The sequence below is a fragment of the Leiobunum rupestre genome, chromosome 6 (assembly GCF_980474605.1).
Source record: "Leiobunum rupestre chromosome 6, qqLeiRupe1.1.hap1, whole genome shotgun sequence".
Taxonomy (NCBI): Eukaryota; Metazoa; Arthropoda; class Arachnida; order Opiliones; family Sclerosomatidae; genus Leiobunum; species Leiobunum rupestre.
The window spans coordinates 67,121,677-67,135,852 of NC_143389.1; the positions used below are offsets into that span (position 1 = coordinate 67,121,677).

Below are 14,176 nucleotides of genomic sequence, written 5' to 3' on the forward strand. Positions count from 1 at the left end.
AAATGGAAAGTATAACGCCTTAAAGATGAATGAAATCAAAATCTCAGTTAATACCTCGAGTAGGCAAACTTTATTTCATACTATGTTTGACGAAAGAAAAATTCAAACCGGATATCAAATTCTTTATTTACATAAATTTAGAAATATATGAAATCATAACACGCAACAACATCCAAATCTGAGCCAAATGTTTTGTAATACCAAATAATAATTGTCACAGAACTTACAAAAACGATCAACTTGATCGAGTACTATTTTATTTTTAATTTTATTTTATTAATTTTATTTTGAACGATACTTTTAGGGTTTATGGTGAATCAATGAATTTCGCCTTTCTGGGCACCACCAGGTTGAACAGAAGCGAGGGTTAATTTACGTTTGTTACGTTAAACCTGATGTCAGATATGTGAAATTAGGTGAATCACCATAAATACGTAACTCTATTCTCCCATTAAAGTGTTAATATTTCTCAAAAGCTTTTATTTCTTACTATTAAGTCGTTATTTTCAACGTGAATCTTTTAATGGGTGTCGCAGCCTTTAATGTTTGCCTTAAAGGACTATTATAAATATTTCAAGAGCAGCGAGACGATTTCTTATTCTATTCGTTTGGAAAAAACCAGTCGTTATGTATTCTCTATTCTGTTCGTTTTGGAAAAATGATTCGTTATTCTGTTCGTTTTGGAAAAATGATTCGTTATTCTGTTCTTTTTGGAAAAATGATTCGTTATTCTGTTCGTTTTGGAAAGAAAATGGATCGTTATTCTGTTCGTTTTGAGAATAAATGATTCGTTATTCTGTTCGTTTTATAAAAATGATTCGTTATTCTGTTCGTTTTGAAAAAATGATTCGTTATTCTGTTCTTTTTGGAAAAATGATTCGTTATTCTGTTCGTTTTGGAAAGAAAATGGATCGTTATTCTGTTCGTTTTGGAAAGAAAATGGATCGTTATTTTGTTCCTTTTGAAAAAATTCTTCGTTATTATGTTCGTTTGAAAAACAAAATTGTTATTCTGTTTGTTTTGTAAAACGAACCATTCATTATTATGTTCGTTTGAAAAACAAAATTGTTATTCTGTTTGTTTTGTAAAACGAACCGGTTCATTCATTATTCTGGTGGTTTTGAAAATAAATGATTCGCTATTCTGTTCGTTTTGGGAAAAATGATTCGTTATTCTGTTCTTTTTGGAAAAATGGTTCGTTATTCTGTTCGTTTTGCAAAAATTATTCGTTTTTCTGTTCGTTTTGAATAAATGATTATTAGTTTTTCTGTTCGTTTTGAAAATAAATGATTCGTTATTCTGTTCGTTTTGAAAATAAATGATTCGTTATTCTGTTCGTTTTGAAAATAAATGATTCATTATTCTGTTCGTTTTGAAAATAAATTATTCGTTTTCTGTTCGTTTTGAAAATAAATGATTCGTTTTTCTGTTCGTTTTGAAAATAAATGACTCGTTATTATTTTCGTTTTGAAAATAAATGATTCGTTATTCTGTTCGTTTAGAAAATAAATGATTCGTTATTCTGTTCGTTTTGAAAATAAATGAGTCGTTATTCTGTTCGTTTTGAAAATAAATGATTCGTTATTCTGTTCGTTTTGAAAATAAATGATTCGTTATTCTGTTCGTTTTGAAAATAAATGATTCGTTATTCTGTTCGTTTTGAAAATAAATGATTCGTTATTCTGTTCGTTTTGAAAATAAATAATTCGTTATTCTGTTCGTTTTGAAAATAAATGATTCATGTCAGCTCTAGTGAGCACCACAGAGCACTGGTATCGGTGAGTTACTAAACGTTCACTCAAGCGGGATGACATGGCTTCCGCTTCGAGCAGTGCTCCTGAACCGAATTTCACCGCTCAATGTCTTACACAAGAACTGGGTGCGTAAACTTTAAATAGAAAGTAATAAATCTAAATAGGGAAGTACTATATACCCTTTAAAATCTGGAAAGATAGCACTAACAAAAAAGTATACTTTATTGAAATGTGTTTTGTATGTTAATCGACCATACAAAGTTAACTGATTAAATAATATTTATTTACATGATAGAGCGCGGTGAGAGACTGCCCCTTTTTTTAAAGTACAATAACTATTTATGCTAATATCACAAAAGGGTCAAAGAATCATTCGAATTCCACGCTAGTCTCCGGAAATAGGGCTTTGAATGGGAGGAGCTAACTGAAATCTGGCCTGAAATTTTCATATTATTAATAAAAATTGTAGAATTTTTACCCATAAATGATAAATTTGGATAAAAACCCGCACATTGGGCGATTTCCAACACATTTCAGAGTAGTTCTCTTTTCTTAAACTAATTTTGAAAATAGGAAACATTTAGTACAAAAAGTCTATTAAAAAGTAACAAATGAAATCAGCAGTTCATCAAGGTAGAAGTATTCATCTTTGAGTGTCGTTAAAAATCAAAAATATGTAAATGAGGAGGAGGCGAAATGGGAGATTCAGACTCGTGGTTTCGACTATTTTGTTTTGTTTCAGTCCCGTTGCCTTGTGGCTAAATTTGAAGGTCATCGATGAAATGTTTAAAACGGAAAAGTCGCTCTGACTTGTTATTTATCTTAAGTTTTATCGGATTCCATACTTTTCCCCATGCTCATCTAGAGTCGACTTTGCACGATAGGTAGCGTCATGGTGAATGGAGGTTTTTTATTTAAAATTCCCAGGATTTGAAACAGATTTAACTTCGGACACTATAATTTTGATGACGTAGCGGATTTAATTGAATAATCCGATATTGATGAGCCCTTGATAATTTTTATTATTTCTGGTACATCAGAATAACATATGTCAGCTTGAGATTTGGACACCCGTATTTTATAAAAATTTCACGCACAAACCCTAAACAGACGTAAACCTAGCCTAACCTAACTAAACTAAATTTAATCCAACGTACCTAAACTAAATTTAACCTAACCTAACTAAACTAAATATAACCTAACTAAACTAAATTTCACCTAACCTAACTAGACTAAATTTAACATAACCTAATTAAACTAAATTTAACCTAACCTAACTAAACTAAATAAAAACATAACCTCACCTAATCTTAACTAAAGATAAACATAACCTCACCTAGTCTAAACTAAATATAAACATAACCTCACTTAATCTAAACTTAAATCTAACCTAACTTAACCTAAATTAACCAAATTAAATCCTAACCTAAATTAACCAAATTAAATCCTAACCTAAATTAACCAAATTAAATCCTAACCTAAATTAACCAAATTAAATCCTAACCTAAATTAACCAAATTAAATCCTAACCTAACATAACCTAAACTTAAAGGGAGTATGAACTTCCATCATGTTTATGGTGGATCAACGAGTTTCATATTTCTGCGACCAGGTTTAACAGAAGCTACATAGAAATTATTATCGATAGTTATGTTAAAATCAAGCCGTGGCAAGAGTTAGCAGACGATTTTTTTATTTAGTTCGTAATCCCTTTAAATCTAACCTAACCTAAATAATTAAATTAAATCCTAATATTACCTAACCTAGACTTAATTCTATCGTAAAATACCTTAATCTAAGCTAATATAAATTAAAACTTAAATCTAACCTAACCTTACCGAAACTAAAACGTTATTATACTCTATATAAGGAGTTTTTCTAACCGCTTTCATAACCTTTTAATTGCCAATAAATTTCGATCTGTCTCTATTCCATTTGTTTGAATGGTAGGAAAGCATTATCACGAGTACCGCAATAACGTTGGGATTATTGGTTTCACGTGTAAAAATGCGTCAAGAACGTGAATCAACGTTAAAATACGTTACAAAGCAACGCGTTTAAGAACCTTGTCAGTGAGTGTTTCGCTATTCTTAAATTAAAACATGATTTAGCATTTATATCTTTTAAGAACCATTGTTACGTGTAACTATACAAAAATACTCAATTAACTTAGGAGAGAGTATTATTCGCTAGCGAAACGGGTATAGGTGGCGCTGCCGTCGCTACCCCTGCAGCTTGGTTTTCCAGCGTATAGTGGTGATCAAAATCAAAACAAATCCAAGAAATATGGCGGTTCACATTAACGCTAGAGGTGGGAGAAGTTGTGCGGTCCCTTTTTGTAATAATACTGCGCTTAAAAAACGTAAAACTGAAGAAAATAGTGAAGAACCAAAGCCAGGATTATCATTTCATAAATTCCCAAGTTGTAAGAAACTTTTAAATGTATGGTTAACAAAGATAAAGTCGGGGAAAAGGCCTAGTAAGTGGGCTCAGATTTGTAGCGCCCATTTTACAGATGATGACTTCTTGGAAAGAAATGGTGAGATGCAAATAATATTAATTTTTTTAAAATAAATTAATCGAAAAACTCATCAATAGATGGTAGATCTGTAAGAAGACGTTTGAAATGTAACGCCATTCCCTCCCAAAAATTGCCATGTAAGCCAATTAAAGAATCAACCGAAGTTACATTAAAAGAACGAGCTCAACGTTACGTAAAGCGTTCTAAAGGTATTCTTATTTTATGGTAAACTTTTGTGAAATAATAAATAGAATAATAACACAAATTTAATTTTAAATCAAGCAGTTCTATGTTCAACATCACCAATAACAGATTCCATTGCTCCAAAAGTTGTTGAAAGCGCAAGTGAACCAGCTCCGGATGATAATGTTTTGTCATTATCAAACTTAGCTATGCTATCTGAAGTAACAACTGAAGCTTAAGGAAAGGACCAATCTCACAAACCATCTAGAGTAATGAATGCGTCTATTGGTGTTCAAGTTTATTTGGACCATGGAAAGTATTTTGCTGGGTCAAGAGTTGGAATTTCAAGCAATGGAATGAAAAATGCTGATTTTGTGTCTCTTACTGGCATTGGAAAAGAACTATTTGAAAGCCTTTCAAGTGAGGTTTTAGGGCTTGAAAACCAGAGCAAGCTCTCTAATTTTCTAATGCCTGTAAAAGATAGGGTGTTGTTAACCCTAATGAAACTTAAGTCAAATTTGACATTTGACGCTTTGGCTTCATTATTTGTCATTTCGAATCGAACAGTTTCAACATATTTCAAAAGAACCCTTTGTGCCCTTGCTGAAGTTTTGAAGAAATTTATCTTTTGGCCGGATATGGAAAATATCAAAAGTAACTTTCCTAAATGTTTTAAAGAGTTTAATAACACTCGCATTGTGTTGGACTGCTCAGAAGTACCTATGATGAAGCCCAACACATTTCACGACAGAGTGGCAACCTACAGCCATTATAAAGGAACTCACACAATAAAAATTATCATTGGAATTTCACCTTCTGGCATGATCACGCTCGTTAGCGACCCCTGGGGTGGAAAAGTAAGCGACAAGGAAGTCACCATTGAGAGAGGGGTCATAAATCTTTGTGAACAATTTATTGATGGAATTATGGTTGACAAAGGTATGCATAAAAGTGTAATATGTTAAAAAAATATTTTAAAACTCATTCAACTTAAATTTAGGCTTCCTTATTGAAGATGAATGTGCGGCCAATGGCATAGCTCTACACATCCCTCCATTTTTGAGAAAAATAACAGTTTAGTAAGGAAGAAAGTGTAAAAAATAAAAAAAATTGCATCCGCTCGTGTTCACGTGGAGATAACCATTCAAAGAATCAAATTATTTAAAATTTTAAATGTTAAATTTGAACTTGATTTAGTTCCCTACTGTGACGAAATTCTGAAGGTCATATGTGGATTAGTAAATTTACTAAAACCAATTCTAGCAGATGATAAATTTGATGACTAAGTTTTAATCTTATTTAATGACGATGATGATTATTTTATTAATTTTTATCAAATAAGTTTAAAAATATTTTATTATAAATAAAACTTCAAGTAAAAATTCATTTATAACATTAATTGATCAAATACATTTTACTTTTCTTATATAATACTAATTGGCACAGTACAAAATAGGAACTTTTTTAGAAATTATGTTTAATTCAGAGAAAACGGCATGGTATTAGAATATAAAACTTATTTTATACAAGACGTTTCGAGCCGAGGCTCTTCTTCAGTCGTTCGTTAGTTTTAATTTGATTTAAAATTTTACCACGCGCCATATTCCAGTTCTAATATCACGCGAGCAGAAGGTCAGCGTGTTAAAAAATAAACAAAAGTTTTACTGATTTTAACAATTTACGTGTGTAATAGAATCAATGTAACCGATAAATCCAAAGTATATGTAAGTCAGTGTGAATTATTAAAATATAAATATAAAATAAAATAAAATTTTAAATCACAATATTACCCCAATTAGTTACTTCTTGACAACCTTTATCTAAATTTAAATTACCTAGTTTACGAATATACAATCCTTCATAGAATTTTCTTTTGTACCAATTGGTTTCCCGTTTTAAAATTTTGTAATCATCCCATTTAATAGAGTGGTTTAACGTAGACCAAATATGTTTTGAAATTCCGTTATTCATATCGCCCTTAGCCACGCAGGATTTATGTTCACGTATCCTGTCTAAAATGGAACGTTTTGTTTCACCAATATACGTTTTTCCACATGAGCAAGGGATTTCATAAATAACGCCTCGAATGGCGGAATCTTCTATTTTAGGTTTTAAATGAGAAATTTGATTTTTTAGTATATTAGTGGTTTTTGATACTAAGTTTATTTTATAATTTTTCAAAATACGTTTAAGTTTCTCTGTGGTTTTAGGTATATAGGGTAAAACTAAAACCTCCTCTTTAGGTTTACTTTTCATATCAGAAGGCATGCTGATTAAGTTTCTGTCAAATATGGTTTCTATAAGTGTTTTTGGATAATCTGATTCAATTAACTGATTTTTAATTTTTAATTTATCCGCAATTGGGTTATCAGATATGGATTCAATATGGTGTTTTAAACCTTTTACGACTGATGTTTTTACATGGTTGGGGTGGTTTGAATTAAAGTTTAAAAAGGTTTTTGAATGAGTAGGCTTTTGGAATAATGAAAAGGTTAGTTTACCATTAACATTTTTAATAAATAGGTCTAAAAAAGGAATTTCGTGGTTAACTTCTAGTTTTAAAAATCACTTACTCTTGACTAGTAATGGTAAATATAATTTGAAATAAAAATTGCACAATTTGACTATGTTTTGTTTCAAATAATCTTCGTCTCTTTGAATATCAATTAAAAGATAGCCCTTGGGAGAATACAAGAAAAATGAGCTTTTATGCTTAACACAAAGGCCAAGCTGAATTTGTGCATAGTAGCCTCTACAATCGTTAGTTGGTAAATAAATTCCGTCTTTTCCAATTTTCAAGAAGTTAAATTTGTTTTGAGCGACAGCATCTTCAATTGATATTTTCTTCTTAATCTCGAGTAATTTTATCTCTCCATTTTCCATGTATAATCCATCTGGACTAAAAGCTACAAATGGATTATTTAAGTTAATTAAGAGGCCATATTCCAATACTTGTACTTTTTTAAGCCACGAAAATTTGGCCCGAGCAACTTTCTCCATTTTGATCCTTTTGGGCTTTCTCTAAACATCTGTTCTCCTTCTTCTAAGGCTCTTGGCTTTTCCCCAATGTATTTCCAAATTTCAACCATGGTGAGATTCACTATTATGGAATAAATAAAGGTTAAAATAGGATAATATAATAGAATACCAATTAAATGTTAGCATACCTTTTTGAGATGTCATCTTTTATTTGAACAATATTGCTCCAAGGCCTACTCTAACAATGTTTTAAGTAAATCCAAAAGGACTTCAAATCTTAATGACAGTATATAATTAGAACCAAACATTATGTCTTTAAACTTGACATTCAATCCTACTTACCAAGAAAACACTAATTCGCTGTTAAAACGTATATAATACCATCTCATCAGTAGCACACCACTATTTGCTGAATGCTGATCACCACTATATAGTTACACGCAGTGTGGATAGGGGGCGCTGCCGGAGTTTTCGTTAGCGAATAGGAACCCAATTTTAGGTGGGTAGTTTTCGCTTGTTCCGGAACAAAAGTTGTACCCCTTTTACACTAAATAAAACTATTCGCTTGTACTGGTGAAGATAATTACGGTTCACCGTGAGCTATTCGTCAAGGTCAGATTATTGGGGTGACACTTTAAATTCCTCCTTAAAAAACGGGGGCAAAGATGGTACACTGATAAAATCGTTTGCTTATCCAGACTTTATCTGGAAAAATGGCCACAGGCAGATAGTTTTTACCTCTCCTAGGAGGAGTTTTACAATCACCATGTCTGTCGGTGAGTGTGGGTGGGGGTGTGTGTGGGTGCGGGTGTGTGTGTATGTGTGTGGGTGGGGGGTGTGTGTGTGTGTGTGTGTGTGTGTGGGTGGGTGGGTGGGGGGTGTGTGTGTGTGTGTGTGTGTGACAGACACACACACCCACCCACAGACACACCCACCGACAGACACGGTGATTAAAATACCCCTCCTAGGTTACATAGTCCCCTCGGAGAGGTAAAAAATTTATCTACCGTCCGGGATTTGAACCCGAGGACGTCTGCGTGGAAAGCGAGTAATTTGCCAGTGCTGAATCATTTGATATACACGCCGGACGACCGAAATTCACATAAATAGCCTTGGAGAGTCCGCTCAAATCGCGACTTTATTTTTTTCTCGTTTTGCTTACTTTACTCGTAACTTCGTAATTTATTTTACGTGTTTTCTTATCGGCTTTAAATGTGTGATACATTTTCATTAATGTGGTTTTATACTTTGAGATATGCGCTGTTGTTTAGCCTTCACTATTCAGTTAAGGGTTGTTTTTGTGTGCGTTATAAGCCGGGAATTGTTAACGGTAAGGTATTTTTTTTTCTATTACAATTTTCATTATCGTGGGTATATCGATTGACATTTTCTGGATTTCTAAGTATTTTAATTAACTTGTTACTTTGGTTATTAATATATATTTTTCTATTGGTTATTTTTCTTGTTGATAATGTGAGGGAGAATTCATGACTACGATTTTTTATTTGCATTAATTTTTATCGGCTTCGTTGGGTTGTCGTCATGAGCCCACGCAGTTTTTATTAGTGCTTTCATTTATAGTTTTGGTTTTCGCTTAAACTTTTGTTTTCCATATAAATTTGATTGTTTAAGACCTATAATACAATAGGTTGGTTTTTGTCTATAAAATACTTTCTCGCAGGTATATTTTACGTTTCGTGAGCGTTCTAATAATTCAAAATTTTGTATTTTCTATTTCTCATTTTGTTGCTTTGTTAATTTAATAACGTTTTGGGTCTAAAGTTGTTTTTTTTGTTCTATTAATATTGGAAATTTGTTTAAGGCAATAACATTTGTAATATTTATTATAATTATAATGAAATATATTATACTGATTGGGATAGCACCGGGATTACGTTTTTTTGGAGGACGCTTTGAATATGGCGAAATATCGTTGAGTGCCGTGTCCAGTAGTTAATACACCCAAGGGCAAATTCTTCCGAGGCGAGGTATATTTTGGCAAGCTGGCCAACTTGTTTGGAATCGTTCTAACCCGGACTCAAACTATTCGCCAGAACAAAAACAGAGTAAAATTACGTCAAAGGGTTGCTCTTCTTACCCTACTCCGAAATCCCAGAACGAGCGAAAAGTATCCACCCAGTGGTTTCATTTCTAAAGTGAAGACGCACTCATTATTTAAAATAACACGAATAGTACCCACCTACTGAAGTGAAGGGATATTGGTATTTATAATCAACGTTCTTTCCGTAGAAAATGGTGACCCCAAATATCTCGGATGATATGTTTAATTATAAATCTCGGGCTGTGGCATGATCTTCCATATCGTCAAGTTCAAATTTTAGTTCAAGACTTGGTGAATGACGCACGCGGGCTTTACGCAAAGATTAACTGAAATATCACAGATCACGACGTGAATTTTAACCTTAGGTCACGGGTAAAAATTTTAAATTCTGGATTCGTTACGACCTAACAAATGGTCTCAAATTTCCGATTTCATCCCCCAGTTTCATCAAAATTTTGATACAAACCGTGTTTTGCTAGTATCACCAAATGTGAGATTACCTCTACATCTATTAAGTATTTTGGGTGGAAAAGCTAGAGCCTGCGAAGGTACATGTTTCAAGTGAATAAAATTGTGTATCAGATTTCTGATTAGCAAAGATTTCTCACGACTAACAATGTTTTTATGTTTTAAAAAATAGCCTGGAATTTTTAAGATTTCCATCCAAAATTTCCCTATTTATTTGTCGAGTTCATGATCTCATGCGTTTTTAACTAATTACCAAATATTTCCTCGAATTCTAAAATTTCATATGATTTTAAAAATGAACTTTGATTTTTAAGTTTACCATTAAATATTTCCCGATATTTTGTCTGAGTCATGGTTTCCAGGATCATTTACCGAGTATCAAAGATTTCCCCGATTTCTAAAGATTTCATTCGATTTGCAATGAGTTTATGATCTCAAAAATAATCTAGGGTTTTTAAGATTTCCATTTAAAGATAGGTCAATTATTTTTAAACTTCACGAATTTCAAATAATTTAGGAAATTTCATTAATTTTGGAGTAATTGAGTAATCGTTTTTTTTTCCTTCTAAATGTGCACTTGGGATCTTGAATGGTTGGCTCCTCGACGAACACTTCTTTCTAAGATATATATTATATACTTCTGGTACAATTTAAATTTATTGAAAGTACAAATTACTATATTGTATATTTCGTGAATGTCATAGTGAATAACGCAATCTCGCTCGTATGACAGAAACTACATGTATACTAGTGGACTATTTCCGAAATGTCAGTTTGAGATTTATCGTCCTTCATAGTTTTGAAACTCACCGTACGACTTGGGAATGGCGTTCATAATAGCATATTTTCCAAGATTTCAAGAAGTGTTGCCCAGCGACTACGTAATACCTTTCAGAAACGGGGTTTCTATATATTAACTAAGTTGTCATTTGTTGTATAGAATAGTTCTTTAAGTTCTACAATATATTTTAAATGGTTATTGGCTAACTCTAGCCTCGAAATCGCTTATTGTTATCTCTGGGTATTGACTATTTCTTTCCATAAAATCCTTCCTGGCTATCTTGCCCCCTGGTGAACGTTGCTGCCAGAACTTTGACAAAAGCTTGGCAGTATAATTATGAAAAACTGGGTTTAAGCCAAGTCACTGTGACACAAACTCTATATTTGACTTTAATGGGTTTATGCAGATGTTTCCATAAGCTTCTTGAGCCTTTCATGTTATTAGTGTTTTTTCCTTCGGGAATTTCACGTTTAATTTGTAGGAGCTTCTATTAATACTGTTTATTTAACACTTTAATGCTTTTTCGGCATACGTTCTTCCAGCTTATGGTGGAAGATGATTCGTTCAAAGAAGTTTCTGCTAAGCAACTCACTGCGCAAACTTGCGGATAATGCTTCCAACGGCCAACTGATCAGGTTATTCGGGTCATAATTTTCCGAATACTTAAAGGTAATTAGTTAGGTTAATCTTTTATGTTCCCCTCATCCAGTTATTTGTGGAATATATATATAATTTTGTGGAAAGCAATTTGAAAGAGTCAGTAATTAAAATTTTGAAAGGTGTTTAATCAGGGGATATATAAAAAGATAACTGTAATGCATGTGAAATCCGCTCACCTTCTGTCTGACGGCTTACAATTCATTCAGATCAGATTTGGGCTTAAGCTATCTGGTTGGTATTTTGACCAATATCAAGAGATCTGATAATATAATATCTAACTACCTTAATTAACATACGCATCTGTTATCTGAAAATCGGTTGGAAAAACTACTTGGGGAAACGTCTTAATACAGCGGAATGTGAAATGGTGATTTGAAATTATGTACGTGGATTTTTGATTGTTCGATGATCTAAGATCAGCGCCAATTCCACATTAAGCATTGACTCATTTGAATTTACAAGAAACTAGAAGCATTTTGAGGAGAACATTATAAATTCTCCAAGAATTGTGTCTACATAATTTGACTTAAGTCGGGTGTGGTACTATTATTAAAATTGGAGAAAACATTGTCTTTAGGGATCATTTTCACATTCACTTAATTCGGCGTGTTTCTCTTCACGATACCAATACAAAAAAGTTGAGCTCCGTGACGTATGAAATTACTGTACGATTTGCTTGGAGGTTTCTTAGTAACGTCTGCTATACTTTCTGCGTCAAAAAATCTTATATTTAAATGAACTTTGTATAATTAAACCGTATTAAATTCATAATAAGGTCTATATTAGAAATAATGCTAGGCCTAGGTCAATCAATTAAAAAACATCGTTAGAATACGTAACTCAACGGTAAATCATCGGAAAAACCGAGTTCGATGAGCAACTTATGAGCCGGAAACGCGAAAAGGCGTTCAGAAAGAGACCGGTGTTAGCTATTACTAATCGGTATCATCGATGGTAGTTTCTGAACGTACTCCTAGAGTCCTAGTCTCCAAAGACAGGTAAAAGCTGCTTACTTATTTCCGGTTCATCTGTCTTACTTTATCGGAAGTCAACTGAACGCCAACGCCAATAAAATTCTACTTTCCAACCTAAACAATGGATATTATTCGGTGGTGCATGCTTCCGTCATCGGTTCCGACGGTTCAGTGGTTAACCTCCCGTTGAATACAAAACTCATCTCATTCAGTGTTCAGTTTGTCTTACACAGTTTCGTCGTTCATTGTGTCATTCGATTGTCACGAGTAGCCACGCGTGAATAAGAAGAAACAAATACGTGTGGGTCCATTTATAATATAATTCGAGTAAAAAATCCCCTTTGCGTGTCGAAGTGGGAGTGGCATTTATACCAAAGGTGGTTATTGAATTTTAAAACAAAAACAAAAATGGTACATCATTTAAAGGGAGAATGAACTTCCATATTTTAGGTAGATCAACGAATTTCTCATTTCTTTAGGTCAAATTATTTAAAGAAAAGTCTTAAGCCGGGATTTCATGGACGCTTGTAGCTTGAAAAAGAAAAGATTGAGATTTTCCCATTTTGCGGGAAACGTATAGTTTATTTTATATTTCGCGCTCAAGCTGCAAGGAAAGCGCTTCGCGTTTTCATGATGCAAGATATTTCTAGCGTGCCGCGTGAGCTGGCGGCTGCCGCGTTTATTTTTTTGCCGAAATAAATATGGTGGTTCCGAATTGCAGACGTCTTTTGATTAAGAAATAATGTTATTACTTAAACTTTTAGTAATTATCAAGGCCAAAAACAATAGAAGAAGGTATAAAAACAAACAATGGTGGGTGCACCCTATTTGCATAATTTTGCTCAACTCTATCCATGCAACATTTACTGCATCTCTGTCTCGGTGTTCTTTTAATTTTCGGTTCCAAATTATTGGGTTATCCTTTACATGGCTTAGAAAATTGTATTTCACTTCTATTTCCCTTGGTTTTTTTTTTCTTCTTTCTCTTTTCTTTCTATTTCTTTTTGTTGCTTTTTCATTAATTTGGTTGTGGTTGAACTCATTGTTATTTGTTTCGAGCCGCGCACAATAGTGTGATAAGCCTCGGTACCAACACTAGCACATACTACGTACCTATTGGCTGGCTGAAGTCACATGGACCGACGTCACGCGCGAAATTTCTAGTTGGATTTGATCGACGCTAGAAGCGTGTTCCAATCTATTTTCACAAGCGCACACTCCAAGCGCAAAATACAAGCGTTCTTGAAAACAGAAGCGATTGCAGCGTGAGCGCGAACTTTAAACTATTTCTAGCTGAAGCCAAATTTTTTCAAGCTGCAAGCGTTCTTGAAAACCCGGCTTTAGAATAAAAGAAAACAAGGTAGTAGAGCTGAAGGTTTAACTCGATAACAACCGTCGTTACCTCTTAATCATTTCAAGGCATATCGATAGAAAGTTATAGAGATGGAAATTAAATGCATCAGAATTGTATAATAGAGCTCTGACGAGAGAAGTATTCATCTCCCTATCCTGCTAATGCTTTTCGCTTGGATCATGTACCCGAGCAGGCTCCCGCTGATATTTCAAAATCCTTTTTGGAAGAAAACATGCTGGATCGTATAGCGAGTTTCTAAAACTGATTAATTTGTACATATTCCTAAAGAGGGTAATTTTAACCTTTTACATAGTTAGGGAAAGTAATGCACGCGATATATTTTGAGCCGTGATGCGGTTTGACGGGAAACATGTTTCATTTTTATGGTCTAGATGGGTACTTCTGTACTAAGAAATATATTATAATCTTTTGGTTCCATA

At 33.3% G+C, this 14,176-nt stretch overlaps 2 protein-coding genes and 1 long non-coding RNA gene across 4 annotated transcripts in view; all 3 read left to right on the forward strand.

Annotated features, from left to right (window-relative positions):
• LOC149943230 (ABC transporter G family member 23-like) overlaps nt 1-14,176 on the forward strand; it is a 41,815-nt gene that overhangs the window by 1,490 nt on the left and 26,149 nt on the right. The window lies entirely within an intron of this gene.
• Nucleotides 3,938-4,779, forward strand: LOC149943231 (THAP domain-containing protein 1-like). 2 transcript variants are annotated; one of them, XM_090177117.1, is made up of 3 exons: nt 3,938-4,293; nt 4,353-4,484; nt 4,558-4,779. In XM_090177117.1, exons 1-3 carry the CDS (start codon nt 4,041-4,043, stop codon nt 4,695-4,697), a joined length of 525 nt encoding a protein of 174 aa, XP_090033243.1. In that variant the 5' UTR covers nt 3,938-4,040; the 3' UTR covers nt 4,698-4,779. The 2 variants fall into 2 exon arrangements, with proteins under 2 accessions (XP_090033243.1, XP_090033244.1); XM_090177118.1 differs by having other exon boundaries at nt 4,561-4,779.
• On the forward strand, nt 5,165-5,545 carry LOC149943232 (uncharacterized). The gene is made up of 2 exons (XR_016481119.1): nt 5,165-5,397; nt 5,459-5,545. It is a non-coding gene; the product is annotated as an uncharacterized LOC149943232 (long non-coding RNA).

Excerpts from the sequence above, each read along its gene's own strand:
- LOC149943231 (XM_090177117.1), top strand. The coding sequence starts at position 4,041 with ATGGCGGTTCACATTAACGCTAGAGGTGGGAGAAGTTGTGCGGTCCCT. Across the intron at positions 4,294-4,352 it reads TGACTTCTTGGAAAGAAATG|ATGGTAGATCTGTAAGAAGA; the intron begins GTGAGATGCAAA and ends ACTCATCAATAG. Across the intron at positions 4,485-4,557 it reads TTACGTAAAGCGTTCTAAAG|CAGTTCTATGTTCAACATCA; the intron begins GTATTCTTATTT and ends TTTTAAATCAAG.